Source organism: Antechinus flavipes, chromosome 4, assembly GCF_016432865.1.
Source record: "Antechinus flavipes isolate AdamAnt ecotype Samford, QLD, Australia chromosome 4, AdamAnt_v2, whole genome shotgun sequence".
Classification (NCBI taxonomy): Eukaryota; Metazoa; Chordata; class Mammalia; order Dasyuromorphia; family Dasyuridae; genus Antechinus; species Antechinus flavipes.
In genome coordinates, this window is record NC_067401.1 from 377064878 (window position 1) to 377087575 (window position 22698).

Below are 22698 nucleotides of genomic sequence, written 5' to 3' on the forward strand. Positions count from 1 at the left end.
TGCTAATAAAGCTGATTTAAGTTTCTTTCAAACTGACCACAAGTTATTCATCACTAACAGTATATGTTGATTGGTCAAGAAATATTTTATGGAGAACCTCTAGAACAGTGCCAATATTCTTACAGTACTGAAAGCAAAATTCTCCATTTTTTATCATTGAAAATTCTGATTTTTAATGAAATAGCTAGCTCTTTAGCTAAAAATGAAATTATTGTAAAAACCAACATCATATGATTAAACTTCTGAAGAGTTGCTAGCTTGACCACAATCATATAAGTTTCTCATATTCCATAATAATTTCCACCAGAGATAAAGTCAATGAAAAGATGTCGTATTAGCTGTTCTGTTCCATAGCACTTAGTGCATGTTTTAAGGTGGAATGTTGAATCTGAAACTTCTGTGAACTGCTCTCCTGGTAGTGGCTAAGTAAAAACAATCTTTTTGGAGCCAGAAATGAGGCTATATTGAGTTGTAATTGCCTGTGGCTCTGTCCATCATGACTCTAATAATGAGTGCCATCTACATACTTGTTGTCCTTTGGATTCCTTCATTTCAGTCCAGTGATTGAGCTCTTCTTCTCCTGAGCTGTTGAGACCTAGAGAAATCCAGCCTATCATCTCTTTTCGTTTCATGCTGCGTTTGTTATACACGGACAGTATAAGGGTCACATCTGAAAGCTGAAACAGTGCCACTTGAAAGACAAAAGTTTCCTTGTATATGGGATTTGGCTGCCCTCTGCGAATGGATGTCTTGCATTTGGACATCTCTTGACCCATGGAATTCAGAAGAGTTAACTTAACATATGTATCTATGGGAGAAAAAAAAGCACAAAATTTTTTTTGGAACATAAACTCAAAAAAGAAAATTTAAGATTTGCTAAGATGATTTATATATTAACATTCTCTAAGGATATGGCGTATACCATATTAACTGAAGAAAGTTCAATCAATTCCACTTAAACACAAATATTGTATATTGTAAATATAAATAGGAAACTAAGAAGGTAAAATAATTTTGGTGCAATGATGACATAACCTCACTATGTCTACATAGTAACAGTAGTACCTTAGTTAGAAATTTTACTTAAAGGTATACCTCATAATCCTTTCTCTTCCCTTTCTTTCCCACCACCACCCCTGCCACCTCTACCACCCCCATTTAGTTTTACTAAGCAGGATTCCATAGCATTATTAAACATTTAGCAAGCTCGAATTAGCCACAACACTATAAAGCATTCCACTATGCTTTTAGAGAATAAGAATAAATAAACAAGTGGGAATGAAGGCAACTAATGAAAAGGAGGAGAGGAACAACATATAAGTGCAAAGGAGACATCAAAACAGCTCAGGATGAAATGCCAAAAAAATCTCTGCATGGATGTGGTTTTTTATTTTTATTTTGTACAAAACATTTAAAGACCAAAATGAAGCCAAATGCATTAGGTGTTCAAAGTTTAGAAAACCAAGTAAAATGTCCTTTTCCTTATTTTCATGCAAGAATACATTTAATGTGCTTTTTGGGGAAAAATAAAATAAATGCTATAGGATTTTTTTCACAACCAAATGTGAAATTTTGAGATGTCAGCTAATATTTTTATGAAATATAAAAAAAAACTGATGCAATGTATAGTGTATAAGATGAATTTTTACTTATGCATTGCTTTCTATCACTTGGGTGATAAACCTCTTTTCTAGTTCTTTTGACCCATGCAAATGGTATATAGCATATTGCTCCATCATATATATACATAAATATATTTTATGATAGAATTTTAATTAACATGAAAGAAAATTGACATGCTTCTTAACAAAAACGTGAAACGTCATTTTCTGCTGTATGAATCAAAATAAAATTATTGGAACATTAAAGTTATTCGCAAACTTTGGAAAAAGAAGCTCTTCACATATTTGTAACTTTGTAGGGGCTCTGAATACCATCATCCATAATCAGAGATAAGTCTACAGTTAGTTGTACTTAATAGTACCACAGATAGAAATATGCATTTTCTGGAAACCAACATGGTGGACAGCTTCACTGCTGGCAAGTTTTAGGGTTTGCTTTTTTTTTTTTTTTTGCATGAAAAGACAACATCCAATTAGCCTCTACAGTAACTCACCTCGGATTATATAAACCTGTCCACCTATCAAGTGTTTTAGACAACAGAACAGTCCATCTGACAACAGGGGGTGGAAAGCAGTAAAAGAAATAATGACCAGATGTCAATCGTTGGGTGAGAGAGGGTCAAAGGTTAAAGTTAAAGAGGAAACACTGTTTACTGGAGTGGAAGAACACAAAGTTTTAGCAGTTTAGTTCAGATAGAGGATTGAACAAAAGGGCTGCTGGGTAAATTTCATGGAATGAAAAAATTTTAAAGGCCTTTGTGTAATCTTTAGCAAAAAATTACACTGTTTTAAAAAGGGACATCTTTGTAACAATCTCTACTTGGTCTAAAGCACATTGAACATAGAAAGAATCATGCAAATGATCAGGCTATAAAAGACTAAAGAAGGGTAATATAGAATACTTTTTTGTTATTTTACTACACCTTAATCTTATTCATGCAATATCTAGCATAAAAATACTGACATTATTTCAATATAAAATATAATTAAATTGTTTGAAATGAAAATGATTCAAAGTTAAAAGTCAACTCTAAAATTATAACTTTTGCTCTTAAATGTTAATATTGTTAGTTTGGATATAATTTGATCATTCCAAACATTATTTAATCTAAAACTTAGACCTAATTATTTATGAAGTACCTATAAATTTTTTTAAATTGCAGGGAATATCCTAAGAAAAACAAGTCTTTTAGTTAAATTATAATTAATATTTTTATCATTTAAAAAAAAGACAAATTGCATGTAGCTTACCAGTCTATTGTCAGTCATCATTATCAATCGATTTTAACACTACTGGACTAATTCTAAAATATTAGTAATGTAACAAAAGTCTCCTTAACCTGAAAACTCTAGCCATTCTATATTTTGCAAGTTTCTATTAATAATTAAACACACTGATTATTTCATCAATAAATCCAAAGTATAATCAACTACAGATTAATTAATTTATTTTGTGTATTAGATAAGCTAGCTAATTCTTTTTCTTTGTTGGTCCCTTGAGTTTAGGCCAATGCAGTGCTATAAGAGTATTATGACCAAAAAATAGTTAGAGGAAAAATGGAAAGGTCAATACACATGATTATTCTACTGCAGTATAGCCCACCTAATTAAAGATTTAGTTCTCAAACACATTAAACGTAAACTAAAATGTAGATTTCAGTTTTCCATGCCTTCCACCAAATTATACTAACATCAGTAATTAAGAGTTAACTACAATATGTAGTATTTACTCATGTGATTTCCTCCTTGTTCCTTGATATTTTCACTGCAAAATATGAAGGAGAAAGGTAAAAAAGAATAAAGGAAAAGGATATTAATAAAAGTATCTTAGTTCTTAACATTAGTGCTGACAAAACCTCATTCATCTTTAAGATTTTTTCATTCCCATTTTACATCATAAGTTGTAGCAAAGTTAACTGGAATCTATATCAAATATTTATGAAAAATTTCCAAGTGATTGAAGGGTTTTCTTTATATTTTAATATTTTCTTTTAAATTTTAGTTAGAGTTTTAGATACATTTGGACGAAAGGGAAAATGACTTGGAAGCATCTTAAGCCCTAGTTCACTGCTTATGATTTTCAGCAGAATTAGAAGCGCAGTTACAAAATCAGAAGCCCTTCCCTCCCAGTATCCCAGCCTAGGGAAGTTAGATGGGGAAATATAGATAAAGGTGGTGAGGAAGGAAGGGCAGCGAGGCAGGGGCAGGGCAAAGGCAGAGGCAGAGGAATAGTACCAACTAGTACTGATAGCTGACTGCTTTAATTTATCTGCCCTGGCAAGGATAAAGAACATGTACCTTAGAGAAGTGTCTGCTGGCAGCTATTTAAGAGTAGAAAAAAAAATGTAAAATGAAGGATAATTACCTAGGGAAAATAATCTCTTTTCAATATGTAGTAGTAAAAAAACATAGAGAGAAAATACATGAGTAAATACTATAGTACACTCAGAGCAATACAAGGATATCAGCCTATTATGTAAGAACAATACTTTTACATAGTTCTATTAACTATGATATACTTTAAAATGCTTTAATTTTTTTCTGGCATTAATATTTAATAGTTAAACATTATGATAAAGCTAATTTATTCAAGTTATCATAAAAAATTAAAAGTCTTGTCAACTCATAACTAATATTTTGAATTTTAGATTTATTTCCCAAATGATTAGAAATAGAAAACATGAAACAGATTAGTTGATGATTGTATCATTTCATTTTTATTGGGTAGGTCTAAATGATAGGATTGAAGTCCCCAACACTGAGAATCCCACAAGTATAAAAAGTATTAGGAGTAAACAAAAATTAAAAAAAAAAGATTTTCACTCACTGGGTGGTCTGTTTGCTGCCAAGTTTTTGAAGTGGCTGCCTTTTATGACTTCTGCTGATAATCTGCCAGTTGTGGCATTATAAAGCAGGCCAATGAGGATTTCTGGAGTTGAGCCATGTTCTAGAGACTGACAAGAGGAGGTACTTTCACTACAGGACATTTCTGACATGCTCATCTGGGAGCCACAGCCCTGGAATCATAAAAAAAAATTAGAAATATTTTATGGAAAAGACATGTGAAGGGATACATTGTTAATACTATATCTGCTAGACTTGTATAGGTAACTATCAAGAACAGGCATTAAAGGACAATTCTTATCACTGCGCCAGAAAAGAGGTTACCAAAGAATGATTCCTTTGTATTCTTATTATACTTATAGGCAATATAATACTGTAATTATTTACTTTTACATATCATCTGAATTATGAACTTATTAATATATAGAGTTTCACTGAGATAAAACATAATATTCAAGCACTTGTTGACTCTGAGGCAATACCGTTAAATGAACACATCATGAGAAGAAAATCTCTTAGGATCTTTTACTTTAATTTAATTTTTGAAAGCCCCTGATGGATTGAAATTTAACCAAATTATAATAGGTTTTTCTATATTATTTATCTTTATTTTCCCATGAATAAAAAAATCAAATGCTAATTCTTTATACTAATTTTATACTAATCTTTATATTAATTTTCTGAAGCTAAAGAAGCAATAATTATAAAAAATCTAGTAGTTACAATTTGATATCTATTTTTATATTTGCATTCTAAACAACATCTAATTGGTAATTAAATTGATCCACTGAATTAATTTTTTAAATAATGTTTTATTTTTCCAAATACATGCAAAGATAGTTTTCAATATTCATTTTTATAAAACCTTGTATTCCAAATTTTTCTTGTTCTCCCTCCTTCCTCCTCTCCAAGACAGCAAGCAGTCCTATATAGCTTAAACATGTGCAATTTTTCTAAACCTAGTTCCATATTCTTCATGTTGTGCAAAATAAATCAGATCAAGAGGGAAAAAACCACAAGAAAGGAAAAAAAAACTAAGCAAACAAAAAACCAACAATAAAAAGATCAAAATACTGTGTTTTTGATAAACTTCAGTCTCCATAGTTCTCTCTCTGGATGTGAATGGCACATTCCATCTATTGGAATAAGTCTATTGGAATTGCCTTGAATCACTACATTAATTGAAAAGAGCCAAATCTATCAGTTGATCATCACATAAACTTGCTGTTACTGTGCACAATGTTCTCTTGGTTATGCTCACTTCAGTCAGCATCAGTTCATAAAAGTCTTCCCAAGATCATTATTTCTTTTTTAAAATTAATTAATTAATTATTATTATATCTTTTTTTTTTTTTTTTGCATGAAAAGACAACATCCAATTAGCCTCTACAGTAACTCACCTCGGATTATATAAACCTGTCCACCTATCAAGTGTTTTAGACAACAGAACAGTCCATCTGACAACAGGGGGTGGAAAGCAGTAAAAGAAATAATGACCAGATGTCAATCGTTGGGTGAGAGAGGGTCAAAGGTTAAAGTTAAAGAGGAAACACTGTTTACTGGAGTGGAAGAACACAAAGTTTTAGCAGTTTAGTTCAGATAGAGGATTGAACAAAAGGGCTGCTGGGTAAATTTCATGGAATGAAAAAATTTTAAAGGCCTTTGTGTAATCTTTAGCAAAAAATTACACTGTTTTAAAAAGGGACATCTTTGTAACAATCTCTACTTGGTCTAAAGCACATTGAACATAGAAAGAATCATGCAAATGATCAGGCTATAAAAGACTAAAGAAGGGTAATATAGAATACTTTTTTGTTATTTTACTACACCTTAATCTTATTCATGCAATATCTAGCATAAAAATACTGACATTATTTCAATATAAAATATAATTAAATTGTTTGAAATGAAAATGATTCAAAGTTAAAAGTCAACTCTAAAATTATAACTTTTGCTCTTAAATGTTAATATTGTTAGTTTGGATATAATTTGATCATTCCAAACATTATTTAATCTAAAACTTAGACCTAATTATTTATGAAGTACCTATAAATTTTTTTAAATTGCAGGGAATATCCTAAGAAAAACAAGTCTTTTAATTAAATTATAATTAATATTTTTATCATTTAAAAAAAGACAAATTGCATGTAGCTTACCAGTCTATTGTCAGTCATCATTATCAATCGATTTTAACACTACTGGACTAATTCTAAAATATTAGTAATGTAACAAAAGTCTCCTTAACCTGAAAACTCTAGCCATTCTATATTTTGCAAGTTTCTATTAATAATTAAACACACTGATTATTTCATCAATAAATCCAAAGTATAATCAACTACAGATTAATTAATTTATTTTGTATATTAGATAAGCTAGCTAATTCTTTTTCTTTGTTGGTCCCTTGAGTTTAGGCCAATGCAGTGCTATAAGAGTATTATGACCAAAAAATAGTTAGAGGAAAAATGGAAAGGTCAATACACATGATTATTCTACTGCAGTATAGCCCACCTAATTAAAGATTTAGTTCTCAAACACATTAAACGTAAACTAAAATGTAGATTTCAGTTTTCCATGCCTTCCACCAAATTATACTAACATCAGTAATTAAGAGTTAACTACAATATGTAGTATTTACTCATGTGATTTCCTCCTTGTTCCTTGATATTTTCACTGCAAAATATGAAGGAGAAAGGTAAAAAAGAATAAAGGAAAAGGATATTAATAAAAGTATCTTAGTTCTTAACATTAGTGCTGACAAAACCTCATTCATCTTTAAGATTTTTTCATTCCCATTTTACATCATAAGTTGTAGCAAAGTTAACTGGAATCTATATCAAATATTATGAAAAATTTCCAAGTGATTGAAGGGTTTTCTTTATATTTTAATATTTTCTTTTAAATTTTAGTTAGAGTTTTAGATACATTTGGACGAAAGGGAAAATGACTTGGAAGCATCTTAAGCCCTAGTTCACTGCTTATGATTTTCAGCAGAATTAGAAGCGCAGTTACAAAATCAGAAGCCCTTCCCTCCCAGTATCCCAGCCTAGGGAAGTTAGATGGGGAAATATAGATAAAGGTGGTGAGGAAGGAAGGGCAGCGAGGCAGGGGCAGGGCAAAGGCAGAGGCAGAGGAATAGTACCAACTAGTACTGATAGCTGACTGCTTTAATTTATCTGCCCTGGCAAGGATAAAGAACATGTACCTTAGAGAAGTGTCTGCTGGCAGCTATTTAAGAGTAGAAAAAAAAATGTAAAATGAAGGATAATTACCTAGGGAAAATAATCTCTTTTCAATATGTAGTAGTAAAAAAACATAGAGAGAAAATACATGAGTAAATACTATAGTACACTCAGAGCAATACAAGGATATCAGCCTATTATGTAAGAACAATACTTTTACATAGTTCTATTAACTATGATATACTTTAAAATGCTTTAATTTTTTTTCTGGCATTAATATTTAATAGTTAAACATTATGATAAAGCTAATTTATTCAAGTTATCATAAAAAATTAAAAGTCTTGTCAACTCATAACTAATATTTTGAATTTTAGATTTATTTCCCAAATGATTAGAAATAGAAAACATGAAACAGATTAGTTGATGATTGTATCATTTCATTTTTATTGGGTAGGTCTAAATGATAGGATTGAAGTCCCCAACACTGAGAATCCCACAAGTATAAAAAGTATTAGGAGTAAACAAAAATTAAAAAAAAAAGATTTTCACTCACTGGGTGGTCTGTTTGCTGCCAAGTTTTTGAAGTGGCTGCCTTTTATGACTTCTGCTGATAATCTGCCAGTTGTGGCATTATAAAGCAGGCCAATGAGGATTTCTGGAGTTGAGCCATGTTCTAGAGACTGACAAGAGGAGGTACTTTCACTACAGGACATTTCTGACATGCTCATCTGGGAGCCACAGCCCTGGAATCATAAAAAAAAATTAGAAATATTTTATGGAAAAGACATGTGAAGGGATACATTGTTAATACTATATCTGCTAGACTTGTATAGGTAACTATCAAGAACAGGCATTAAAGGACAATTCTTATCACTGCGCCAGAAAAGAGGTTACCAAAGAATGATTCCTTTGTATTCTTATTATACTTATAGGCAATATAATACTGTAATTATTTACTTTTACATATCATCTGAATTATGAACTTATTAATATATAGAGTTTCACTGAGATAAAACATAATATTCAAGCACTTGTTGACTCTGAGGCAATACCGTTAAATGAACACATCATGAGAAGAAAATCTCTTAGGATCTTTTACTTTAATTTAATTTTTGAAAGCCCCTGATGGATTGAAATTTAACCAAATTATAATAGGTTTTTCTATATTATTTATCTTTATTTTCCCATGAATAAAAAAATCAAATGCTAATTCTTTATACTAATTTTATACTAATCTTTATATTAATTTTCTGAAGCTAAAGAAGCAATAATTATAAAAAATCTAGTAGTTACAATTTGATATCTATTTTTATATTTGCATTCTAAACAACATCTAATTGGTAATTAAATTGATCCACTGAATTAATTTTTTAAATAATGTTTTATTTTTCCAAATACATGCAAAGATAGTTTTCAATATTCATTTTTATAAAACCTTGTATTCCAAATTTTTCTTGTTCTCCCTCCTTCCTCCTCTCCAAGACAGCAAGCAGTCCTATATAGCTTAAACATGTGCAATTTTTCTAAACCTAGTTCCATATTCTTCATGTTGTGCAAAATAAATCAGATCAAGAGGGGAAAAAACCACAAGAAAGGAAAAAAAAACTAAGCAAACAAAAAACCAACAATAAAAAGATCAAAATACTGTGTTTTTGATAAACTTCAGTCTCCATAGTTCTCTCTCTGGATGTGAATGGCACATTCCATCTATTGGAATAAGTCTATTGGAATTGCCTTGAATCACTACATTAATTGAAAAGAGCCAAATCTATCAGTTGATCATCACATAAACTTGCTGTTACTGTGCACAATGTTCTCTTGGTTATGCTCACTTCAGTCAGCATCAGTTCATAAAAGTCTTCCCAAGATCATTATTTCTTTTTTAAAATTAATTAATTAATTATTATTATATCTTTTTTTTTTTTTTTTTTTTTTACAAAACATATGCATGGGTAATTTTTTTCAACATTGACCCTTGCAAAACCTTCTGTTCCAAATGTTCCTCTCCTTCCCGCCAGAGAGCAGGTAGTTCCAGTACATGTTAAATATGTTAAATTCAATATATGTATATATATTTATACAGTTATCTTGCTGCACAAGAAAAATCTGATCTAGAAAGAAAAAAAACCTGAGAAGGAAAACAAAAATGCAAGCAAACAATAACAGAAAGTGAAAATACTACGTTGTGATCCACACTCAGTTCCCACAGTTCTCTGTCTGAGTGTAGATGGCTCTCTTCATTACTAGATAATTGAAACTACTTTGAATCATCTCATTGTTGAGGGGAGCCACGTCCATCAGACTTGATCATCATATAGTCTTGTTGTTAACGTGTATAATGATCTCCTGGTTCTGTTCATTTCACTTAGCATCAGTTCATATAAGTCTCTCCAGGCCTTTCTGAAATCATTCTGCTGGTTATTTCTTACAGAACAATAATATTCCGTAACATTCATATACCATAATTTATTCAGTCATTCTCCAATTGATGGGCATCCATTCAGTTTCCAGTTTCTAGCCACTAGAAAAAGGGCCACCACGCAAGCTCATTATTTCTTACAGGACAATAATATGAATCACATTCATATACCATTAGATAGCCATTCTCCAACTGAGGGCATCCATTCAATTTCCAGTTCCTTGCCACTACAAAAATGATTGCTATAAACATTTTTGCACATGTGGGTCCTTTTCCCTTTTTTATAATCTCTTTGGGATACAAACACAGTAGATACTGCTGGATCAAAGGGTATGTACAGTTTTATAGCCCTTTGGGCTTACTTCCAAATTGCTCTCCAGAATTGTTGGATCATTTCACAACTCTACCAATAACGCATTCCACTGGATTCATTTAAAAAAAATTGTACATGTGCAAACTTAATCCTTAACCATAAACTAGAAAACCAAAAGTTTTACTATAATTTTTACCAAGCAATGTGTAAAATGTCATACATTTTATATTTCCAAACCACTGGGCAACAGGAGATATTTTTATCAGTGTGGTTTGATTTGCATTTATAATTGTTAAAAAAAAATGGAGAGAGAAAGCTATTTCAATTAGCATTTCATCACACATATTTTAGGATCAAATGTATGTTCTTGTATATTTTATGTGTTTTCTATGCTAGTCAGCATCTCTTAAAATATTATGAAATCTATTTTTCACAACACAGTATTTCCAAATTAAGGTCTATTAACCTGGAATCAGATAAAAGAAAAATAATATAAGCCTTTCTAGTTTACAAAGAATTTTCCTCCTATGAGAGGCAATTATTATTATCATTATTTTATAGGTTAGGAAACTGAGTCTTAGAGATGAATAATAACTGATAAGTAGTAGAGATCACTAGTAAGTAACCAAATTTTGATTCCCATGGAAATTTTCCCAACGTTTTCATATTGACACAGATAACATTTGCCCCTATATTTTATCAATATGATGATTTTTAAAGAGAATTATGTGAAAAGCTTTGGGAATTCAAACAAGAAAGATGATCGATTCCTGTTCCATACTTGACTAGCGAATGGTGAAATTTCCCTTCCATTGTCCGCTTCCAAAAATAATAGTTTTAAGATCTTGTGGGAATCTCAAGCTGCATGGAAGTCTAGGAGGACTTGTGAAAATGAATGGCAAAAAAGTGTCATTCTAACAGGTTTCACTCTGTTTCAGTCATGGGGAAAAAAAAAAAGAATTAAACTGGATCGTCTGACTTTTCCAGAATAGTCAAAGTAACTATCTATCCATGACTGGCACAGTGGTGGAAATCTCATCAACTACAATAAAAGCTACATAGAAATAGCTATAGAAATAGAATGATTGTAGTAAAAACAAATTAAATATGGATACAGTATACTCAAGTGGTTTTTCTCTTCAGAATATTCCTCAGGGCATGCTGCTCAATTCAGTGTATATCCAGAGATCTCCACCCACTCTCTCTGCAGCTCCCATCATTAATTTATAACTAGGGCTTGCCTAGGTAGCAGTAGCTGTTGGTGATTAACCCACCGTCAAACAAATTCCAGTCATTACTAGGTCTACTTAAAGGAACAGTCCTACAGGCAAATAACAGTAAAAGCATCACTTCTTCCTATGCCTACCCAACACAATATCCTATTCCTTTCTAGCACTTTCCCTCAAGGGTGAAGGGTTATAAGACATTCTATGAAGGTAGGGGGGGAAATAGTTGTTGTTGTTGTTGTTGTTGTTTTCCCTTCAGGGAGAAAGCAAAGAATAAACTGCATATATTGTTTCATCACATAAGAATTAATTATGCCCATCATATTTCTTTAAGTAATGCCAATATGTCAAAAATTAAATGGGAAGTTAAAAAATATAGTAACAAAACCATGAACTCCACATGAATTAAAGACTGGCTCAAAGAAAAGGCAAAATATATATATTTTTTTTTATCAAGTGTAGCTCCTGTAAAATTACTTCTGCTTTTACATTATAACCATAAAATGATTTCCATTTGCTCACAAACCACTCATATTTAACAGTTCCTTTGTGAGGTGGTTAAATGTACATTATAAATTATTGCAAATTTTAAGATTTCACTGTCAAGTGATTTTATTTTCACTGTTTCTAAAAGATTTCTTGGATTTAATCATATTAGGTTCATACACAACCTGTTTTTAATTTTTTTTCTGAAGATGAGGGGGGTGGCAGGGGTGGCAAATAATATTGAAGTATAAAAAAGGATGATAATTCCCATTCCCAGGCCAGAGCTGCCACTTTGAGTGAGCTTTACTTCCTGGAACAGTGCCTCTTCCTCGGGGCCTTCTCCATGCCCCAGGGAAGTGAACATTTGGAAGCACAGGGTGGTGAAGATAGCTGGAGGCAACAGCTATAGGACTCTTAGCAGCAAGAGCAGCCACCAGATGCAGCCCTACAGAAACCCTGCAAGAGGGCTGGCCATTTAGCCTCCTAGTGAGGTAAAAGCCCTGAAAAGCCCAGGAGAATAAAACTCTGCAGAAGGCTAGGCCTTGCTCTAGTTAAAACCAGAATAAGCAGCTTGACTTTGACTTGTGCAATAGCTGTGGACAGCAACTGGTTTCTTTGACCTGTGCTCTCTTTGGCTTAGGACAAAACTTTCCCTCTTAAACCATGCTATTTTGAGACCAGGGTTGGAGCTTACTGGCACTAAATTGCACTAGTCTGCTGCTGCTTCCTTGTGTTAGGCTTAAAGATGGGAATTAGCCTCCTTCGGGTACAGGGATAAAGAAAAAGAAACTCTGGTGGAAGGGTAATCAAATAGAACCTAGAGACAGGTGGTAGCTATGAAACCCATTTCTTTATTCTTATTGCCATTTCTGTGACGTTGGATGAGTCACTTCAATTCTGTGGCCCAAAAGTAAAGTGAGGATCTGTGCTAGCCGACTTCAAATGTCTCTTCTAGCGCTATACTGATAATCTATGATTGTATTGGACAATTAGAGTTAATAGAGGAGAGACATGTATCGTTGAAAACATACGGTTTTTCAGCTCAGCACTTCATATACAAAGAAAGGCAGTTTTAGCTCTCAAGGAACTCAGAATCTAATGGGAGAACAAATAAAAAGAAACTAAAAAGGGTGGGGGAGCGGGTTAGGGGTTGAGAATTGAGGCTGGTGAAGGAGGTTTGTATCCAATAGAGGGGTATGATGAAGTCCTGCAGCCAAGATGGGAAATATGAGCAGATGTGATTTCATCTTGCAGGATAATGAGCTTCTGGAGATCATAAAGTCCAGGAGTGGAGCTGGTTAGGAAACGTTAAGGTAAATGCCCTGGATATTCTCCTCAAATGGAAGATCTGGGAGGAGCGTCTGGTGTCTGTCTTCACCCTTTAGAGGTCTTATTGTGCAAAGGACAACTAACAGTAAAGATGCTGAAGGAAATTCTTAAGAAAGAGAAGAACCTAAATTAAACCTAAATTAAAAATATCACTGTCTTAAGTTGGAGTTAGGGAGTTACTCTGGGTTAGTCCATTCTTTCAGGAAACAAACACGGGAAGACTGAGTCAGAAAGTTGACAATCACTACAACATTGGCAGTCTCTGATTTTAAATCAGAAATGATGCATACTTGAAGGAATACTTCAGTGGATTAACATTTGGATTTGTATGGAGTTTGAAGGTGTTTTGGACAAAAAGACCTACCCAAATTGACTATTACAGAGATCACTCATAGAAAGCAGAATTATTTATTAGAATTTTGAGAAGAGGACCCCATCCTGGTCTGTGAGCCAAATTCACAGCAGGAGAGAGCCACTCCCTTGAAAATGTTCACAGCTTTTATTCATTTCAGACAAAGAACTTCCAAAATCCCACCCTCTATATGTTGTGATTGGTCATATAAGTCTGTATTCCCCTACTTGGTCAGTGAAATATAGTAGACAAGGTAATATACAGCTTCTGCAGCCATGTATATGTTTTTAATCCCTTCTTTAGAGAATAGAATGTAGTCCAGACCTTATCTAAAACCACATGACTTCAAAGAAGCTGAAACTAAGGCCTATAGGCTTGATCTACTTTAGCTAATAGTCTCTGATCAATATGTGTTTAATCTGTAAATTCTTCAACTTTCCACACAAAGATACTTAGTCTGGAAAAGAGTAGCTGGGTGGTGCAATGAGTAGAGTACTAAATCTAGAGGTAGGAAGAACCAACTCCTGAGTTCAAATGTGACCTCAGATACTTAACATTTACTTGCTGTGTGACCCTGGGCAAATTATTTAATCCCGATTGGCCCACGGGCTTTTCTCCCATCTATACACCTTCCCCCAACCCCCCCAAAAAACCTCAAATAGGACTTTCACTGTGCTGTGAGAAACAGTATATTTAAATAAAGAAGCATGGAAAAACTTAAGTAAACAGATACAAAATGAACTAAGCTGTACCAGGAAAGAAAAATACACGAACTATAACTGCAAATGGAAAGAAAAAATATATATGTATAATAATTGCAACCAAATACTGTAAATTTATAATGATCATGCTTAGCTTCAAAGATAATACATGAAAAAACATATTCCTCCCACTCCTTTGCATAAATGGAGGCTCATGCATATGGGGTATTGCATACAATTTGATCGTACATTTATTTTTCCTGTTTTTCCCTTGTTTTCATACTTCATTACAAAGGATTGCTCTCTGAGAGCTGAAGAAGAAAATATAGAAATAAGTTTATGTAAAAATAAAAGATGTCAAAAATTTATCTTTAAAAATGTAAGCTACTTAAGAATAATTATTGTTTCATTCTCTGTATTTATGTCCCCAGCATTTAGCACAGTTCCAGGCACAAAATAGAAGTTTAATAAATGCTTATTCACCACCTGAAGACATAGGGAAGAGAAGCAAATGTTTTATTTTACAAAAGGGAACATTGTAGAAATAAAAATAAAAATACTCAAACATTTGGCCATGATATAAAATATGAATTCTAAGATTCTGATCAGAATTTTGTAGAAATCTCCAAAGGCCAACCTTTTGTCAGTCACTAAACCAGAATCTCTTTTTTTTTTTCCTGTTATTCTTTTTAAATTTTATTTTATTTACAAAACATATTCATGGCTAATTTTTTTTAACATTGATCCTTGCAAAACTTTCTGTTTCAATTTTTTCGCTCCTTCCTCCCACCTCCTCTCTTAGATTGCAGGTAATCCAATACATGTTAAATCCAATATATGTATGCATATTTATACAGTTATTTTGCTGCACAAGAAAAATTGGATCCAGAAAGAAAAATAAACCTGAGAAGGAAAACAAAATGCAAGCAAAAATCAACGGAAAGCATGAAAATGCTATGTTGTAGTCCACACTCAGTTTCCATAGGTCTCTCTCTCTGTATGTATGTGGCTTTTTTCATCACTGGATAAAAGGAACTGGTAAAACCAGAATTTCTTGAATAATAATTATATTTACTCAATTTAGTTATATTTCAAAAGGGCAACTTTTTCCTTTGATTTAAACTAGGCATTTAAAGTTTTGAAGAAAATAGTTTAAAACTGTGTTCTAAATACAAATGGAAAGATTTTTTAATAGAATTCTTACTAGAGAACATATAGAATAATAATCACAAATTCTAAACACTTAGTATCTTTAAAAATATCTTCTAAGTTATTGGTTGGTCTTTATTGTCTATTGAACAATGAGAAATCCTTTTATTTTTAACATGGTTATGTCATTCCCAATTAAAAAAAAAAATTTTAAGATAGTGCTGCCCCCTGGTGACCCCAGTTTTTTCTACATACACTATATGATAGTTCTGAGAGGTTGGAATTCCTTTGTTTAATATTAAAATTAGGGACACCAATATCCCAGATCAAAAAAAAAAAAAAAAATGAAGCATCTCATGGCATACAATACAAAATTATTTTTCCTATATGTTATTTAAATTACTTATGACTTATGGGGACTATACAAAGCAGCAGATGGAACAAAAGAATTAAACACTTTACTCCCCAATGTTCAATAATTGGTGAATTTAGATATTTTATTTAAATTTTTATGCTACATTTCCTTGTTCATTATGTCTTAAAGTGCTGCTGACACCTTGTGGAAGATTTTGAAAAATAATTTCTTCAATTGTGGAGGTTTAGTAGCTACCAGAGTAAGTAGAAATTACTACATAAAATTGTTATTCTTAAAAGCAAGTTAGTAAACCTTCTCTGGGGCAACTCCCCCACACTCACTTCCACTCATACTGCTTAACCAAAGTAATTACCCATTGGTATTTATATAGTATAGTTTCAAATTGATTTCCAGAGTAAAAATGAAATTCCCAGAATCTTTTCCTATCTACAAACTATATCAACAAATCCTTAGTGGGTCAATTCTCCTACAACTCCTACAGATGCTATTGTGCTCTTTTGTCAGATCTGCAAATCTGAAGGGTGCAAGGTACAGCCTTTGAATTGTTTTAATTTGCATTTGTCTAATTATTAGCAATTTAGAATATTTTTTTCTTTCATATTGACAATTTGGATTTCTTTTTATATTAAAGGTGCGTATTCCTCTTGATCCAATGAGCAATGGCCCATGTTCTAATGTATTTTATTTATTTATTTATTAAAGATATAAATCCTTTAAAATATTTTTTTTCAAATTCCATTTTTATATTTTTTTCCAATGTAGGAAATTTTCATGAAAATTGAATGTTTTTTTCAGTCATCTTATTGATTTTGTATCTCCTAAATTCAAACTGCATTTATACTGTTGTTGGTTATGGTGAAATATGCTACCTAATAAAATTAAAATTTCTATTTTGCAACAATAAAATCATGAGGGTATTTAAACAGTCAAATGTACTGCCAACTGAAAAGAAAGTTTTATCAAGTTAAATTTTATTGATGCCTTTTTTCTTTATATCATATTGATTTCACAACTCTTCTCCAGACAGGATCTTCTCTGGTGACAACTCAAGATAATTTTTAAAACTCTGTGACATCTGACTATAAAAAATGCAGTACTAATTCTCCCTTTTCTTTATTGTTTTTTCCTTTTTTTCATTGTGTAGTAGAAGGAAACTTTCATTATCTCTTTTCTCAGACATTCACTAAGTTTTTTTCAGTAAGAATATTTCTTTCTTTTAGATTTTTTTTCCATCTGTGGTCATGTATAATTTTTTATTTGTCCTGCTTATTTTGCTTCACACTAATTCATACAACTTTTTCTACTTTCACTGAATTCTTCTTTCTTATTGCACAATAACAATCCTATCATGTTCTTCTGGGAGACTTATGAACCATCTTGCCTTCAAGATCAGTGTGCTTTCCTTGGATAGTAAGCAGTCTATTATTTTCTCTTTTGTTTCTTTGGTGAGATTTGCCATTGCAGACTCTAGCTTTTCTATTTTGCTTGTTATTTTAATTGTATAGGTCATAAATTCTACTCTCATAATTCTCTCTTTTGAATCACACAGGAACAAATTGTGTTTCCACTCTTTTTTCCATAGAGTCTTCTGTTTCATCAAATGTTGGATTATTTTTCTTTTTTTAACACTATTTATTCATAGATGCCTGGATTCATTTACTAAAGCAAGAGGTCATATTTCATTCTATTATGAATGTTTTTCTTGCTGATTTATTTGATTAGGTTCAAAGTCTTTGAGCTTTCTTCTTCCCGAAATCTTTGATAATTTCAGTCTCTTCCTCCCCATCCCCTACATTTGGACTTTCCCCTATTCTCTTTCTGAATCTGTCCCCCTAGATGTTGGTTTTCTTAAGGCTACATCTTAAAGTGTTTCAACTTTTTCCCATGCTGGGACATTCACTAGCCTAGGTTTGCCCCAAGTGATTTTTGGTTGGCCACAATAAGGTTCAGTGGATACTGTGGTATTTCCCTCTGGCTTAATGGAGTCCTACAAAAAAAATGTCCTCAAAACACACACACACACACACACACACACACACACACACACACACAGTGCCTTGGCTCTGTTTTCTGTTCTCTGGCTCACCAACATCAGTTCAGAAAGTTAAGAACTTTGCAGGTTTGGTGTGATGGGGTTGGAGCCCCCTGAAGAATTGTGCTCTGGTCAGTCATCAAAACCAGAGTCTTCATAGCACTGAAATAGGAAAGAAGAGGAAAGGTGTGGGGTTAGGATTTTTTGTGATAGATCTTTGGGGTGCCTTATTGCAGCCTTGCTGTCAGTAGTGTGAGAGATGGGGAAGGGTCAGTGAGTATCACTTCATTCATTTAAAAAAATCTTCTTTTGGCTTCTGGTGTCCTAGCCCATGGAGACAGCTGCAGTTGCTTATCTTTGGAGCATTATTACTCTGAGTCATGAACTCGTAAGTCAATTCTAAATTCTAAATTTTGGTCTTCCTTGAAGTCTGCCCCTCTCTACTATATTATATTGCCACTCCATTGTTTAGAAACCTAATTTCGGCTCCAACAACTTTCTACTTTTTTTAATAGTTCTAGCTTCTCTGGTTCTCTTCAACTCAGCTCAAATTCCACTTTCTGTAAGCAACCTTTCTTGGTTTTCCCTTTCTTCCTTCTCTCTGAGATGGTCTTTCATGTGTACTTTATGGTAAGTGAAATGCAATTAAGACAGAAACAGGCATCTTTCTCTGAGCGAGGATCAGTTTATTATCAGTGATACATATAGCTATTAATGGATCAGAATAGCCCTCTCAGTGGAGTTAGTGATGCCCACGAGTAAGAAAGGAGTTCTGAGTGGTTAAGGGATGTTACAATTGTCTCCAGTTAAGACACATGGATTGAACTTCAAGTGTGGATGATCATGTCCCTTTGATGAATAAGGAAGGTTAATTGTTTTATGGGATTCATCTGCCTTTTGTTATCTTCATTAGGAGACCAGAACCACCCAGTTTGATCTCTATGAAAGTTGGGGAGAGGGCAAATCTCCTTTGATTTCACAAGACAAGACAAGGGTCAAATTGTCTTTTGGGAGGGGCTTTAGACGCCAAACAGATGTCCAGGTCAAACTGGTTATTAAGCAAAAATCTCAGGGGCTAGTTGTAGGAGTAATAATATTCCCTCTCAATCACACTTTAAGCCAATTAGGGATACTGAAGAAGAACTAGCACCTATAGTGTTAGGACTTGCCAAGCCTTTTTCAGGATTCCACATCTACCTTTAGTGTCCTCCTGTCAACAAACTAGTTTAAAACTGTGTTCTAAATACAAATGGAAAGATTTTTTAATAGAATTCTTACTAGAGAACATATAGAATAATAATCACAAATTCTAAACACTTAGTATCTTTAAAAATATCTTCTAAGTTATTGGTTGGTCTTTACTGTCTATTGAACAATGAGAAATCCTTTTATTTTTAACATGGTTATGTCATTCCCAATTAAAAAAAATTTTTAAGATAGTGCTGCCCCCTGGTGACCCCAGTTTCTTCTACATACACTATATGATAGTTCTGAGAGGTTGGAATTCCTTTGTTTAATATTAAAATTAGGGACACCAATATCCCAGATCAAAAAAAAAAAAAAAATGAAGCATCTCGTGGCATACAATACAAAATTATTTTTCCTATATGTTATTTAAATTACTTATGACTTATGGGGACTATACAAAGCAGCAGATGGAACAAAAGAATTAAACACTTTACTCCCCAATGTTCAATAATTGGTGAATTTAGATATTTTATTTAAATTTTTATGCTACATTTCCTTGTTCATTATGTCTTAAAGTGCTGCTGACACCTTGTGGAAGATTTTGAAAAATAATTTCTTCAATTGTGGAGGTTTGGTAGCTACCAGAGTAAGTAGAAATTACTACATAAAATTGTTATTCTTAAAACCAAGTTAGTAAACCTTCTCTGGGGCAACTCCCCCACACTCACTTCCACTCATACTGCTTAACCAAAGTAATTACCCATTGGTATTTATATAGTATAGTTTCAAATTGATTTCCAGAGTAAAAATGAAATTCCCAGAATCTTTTCCTATCTACAAACTATATCAACAAATCCTTAGTGGGTCAATTCTCCTACAACTCCTACAGATGCTATTGTGCTCTCTTGTCAGATCTGCAAATCTGAAGGGTGCAAGGTACAGCCTTTGAATTGTTTTAATTTGCATTTGTCTAATTATTAGCAATTTAGAATATTTTTTTCTTTAATATTGACAATTTGGATTTCTTTTTATATTAAAGGTGCCTATTCCTCTTGATCCAATGAGCAATGGCCCATGTTCTAATGTATTTTATTTATTTTTTTATTAAAGATATAAATCCTTTAAAATATTTTTTTCAAATTCCATTTTTATATTTTTTTCCAATGTAGGAAATTTTCATGAAAATTGAATTTTTTTTCAGTCATCTTATTGATTTTGTATCTCCTAAATTCAAACTGCATTTATACTGTTGTTGGTTATGGTGAAATATGCTACCTAATAAAATTAAAATTTCTATTTTGCAACAATAAAATCATGAGGGTATTTAAACAGTCAAATGTACTGCCAACTGAAAAGAAAGTTTTATCAAGTTAAATTTTATTGATGCCTTTTTTCTTTATATCATATTGATTTCACAACTCTTCTCCAGACAGGATCTTCTCTGGTGACAACTCAAGATAATTTAAAAACTCTGTGACATCTGACTATAAAAAATGCAGTACTAATTCTCCCTTTTCTTTATTGTTTTTTTCCTTTTTTTCCATTGTGTAGTAGAAGGAAACTTTCATTATCTCTTTTCTCAGACATTCACTAAGTTTTTTTCAGTAAGAATATTTCTTTCTTTTAGATTTTTTTTTCCATCTGTGGTCATGTATAATTTTTTATTTGTCCTGCTTATTTTGCTTCACACTAATTCATACAAAAACCCTGATTTGGATTATTTTGATTTCTCATAGTATTTTAAGAGACGTAAGTTTCATAAATCTCAATAGAGAAAGAATAGAGAAATCACCATAGTCACCAAATACCTGATCTTCTTGCCAAGTGAAGATAAATGATGGACATAAGGAACACTGGCTTGCATATTAATGCATTTGCAAAGGCTTGTGGAAGAGTACAGTAGGAGATTATGGATCTTCATCTAGGTTCCATCTACTGAGTGTGGAAGTTAGAGGATCAGAGAATTCATGGATGGAAGTAAGATGGAAGAAAACTAGAAAAGTAGGAAAGGGTCCAGATATGAGGGACTTAAGTTATTATAGTTGATCTCCGAGATAATGTGAAACCACTGGGTTTATTGGCCAGACATAGGTTTGACATGAGCCTTAGGAAGATTAGTTTGATAGTTGAGTGGGGCACAGCCAAGAGACATGAGGCAGAAAGATCAACTAAAAGACTGTTGCTATAGTCTAGGAATGGGATAGTAAGGGCTTATATAATAATGGTAGCAATATCAGAGGGAAAAAAGGAGGAAAACTAAAAGAGGAAACTAAAAAAGATGTATGAAGGTAGAATCAATACGACTTGGCATTTGAGTGGGATATGGGAGGGTAACAGTGAGAAGCTAAGGATAATAATTAGGTCAAGAGCGTGGGTGACTGGGAAGATTGATGGTGCTTGGCTTTAATGGGAACACAAGGAAAAAGAGAGGGCTAAGGAGGAAAGATAAATTAGATGAATTTTAGAAGTTTCAAATTTAATATGGCTGGACATACACTTTAAGATATACAAAAAATCAGAGTGTTTATTGTTTTAAAAAAGTATGATTCTGAAGAGTAAAATTCAACCATAAAAACTTTCTAAAAGAGTGTCTTCCACACTAATGGCAAGATTTCTTGATTATCAATATCAAAAAAAAATTCATGAAACTGGGAGATAGTTGCTTGCCAAAAGGGTTTGCTACCCTTCTTTGAGGATATCTAAGGAATCAATTGGAAATAGGAATGATTCTATTTGCCAATGATTGTATTGACTTCAAAAACCTTCAGAATATTATGTCTCCTTAATGAGATCAATAGCAATTCAAAAGTTGGGGTTATTAATCCATCTAGGAATAACCAACTGGATAAAGAATGGCTCTTGCCCAATTTGGAACCATGCCTATGAATAAGTTATGGTATATGACTGTTATGAAATATTATTGTTCTATAAGAAATGATCATCAGATGATTTTCAAGAGGCCTGGAGAGACTTACATGAACTGAAGCTAAGTGAAATGAGCAGAACCAGAAGATCATTGTACATGACAACAATAAGACTATATCATGATCAATTCTGATGAACATGATACCTTCCAACAATGAGATGACTGATGCCAGTTCCAATGACCTTGTGATGAAGAGAACCATCTACACCCAGAGAGAGGATTGTGGAAACTGAATGTGGATCACAATATTACATTCTCACACTTTCTGTTGTTATTCACTTGCATTTTGTTTTGTTTTTCATTTACTTATCTTTTACCTGATTTTTCTTGTGGGGCAAAAGAATTATATAAATATGTTTATACATATTGGATTTAACATATATTTTAACATGTTTAACATATACTTGATTGCTTGCCATCTGGGGGAGGGAGTGGGGAGAAGGAAGAAAAAATTTGAAACACAAGGCTATGCAAGGGTCAAGGTTGTCAAATTATCTGTGCATAAGTTTTGAAAATAAAAAGCTTAAAAAAATTTTTTTTAAAGGAACTATGTCTA

At 32.6% G+C, this 22698-nt stretch overlaps 1 protein-coding gene across 1 annotated transcript in view; it reads right to left on the bottom strand.

Moving 5' to 3' along the window:
- Positions 1 to 263: 263 nt before the first annotated feature.
- The window catches only part of SYT14 (synaptotagmin 14), a 79216-nt gene continuing 56781 nt past the window's right edge, over positions 264 to 22698 (bottom strand). The window contains exons 3-4 of the mRNA XM_051998451.1: positions 8199 to 8388; positions 264 to 808 (exon numbers count right to left, since the gene is read on the bottom strand). Of these exons, the coding sequence (XP_051854411.1) occupies positions 495 to 808; positions 8199 to 8388 (504 nt within the window). The 3' untranslated portion in view covers positions 264 to 494. The remainder of the gene's footprint in view (positions 809 to 8198; positions 8389 to 22698) is intronic.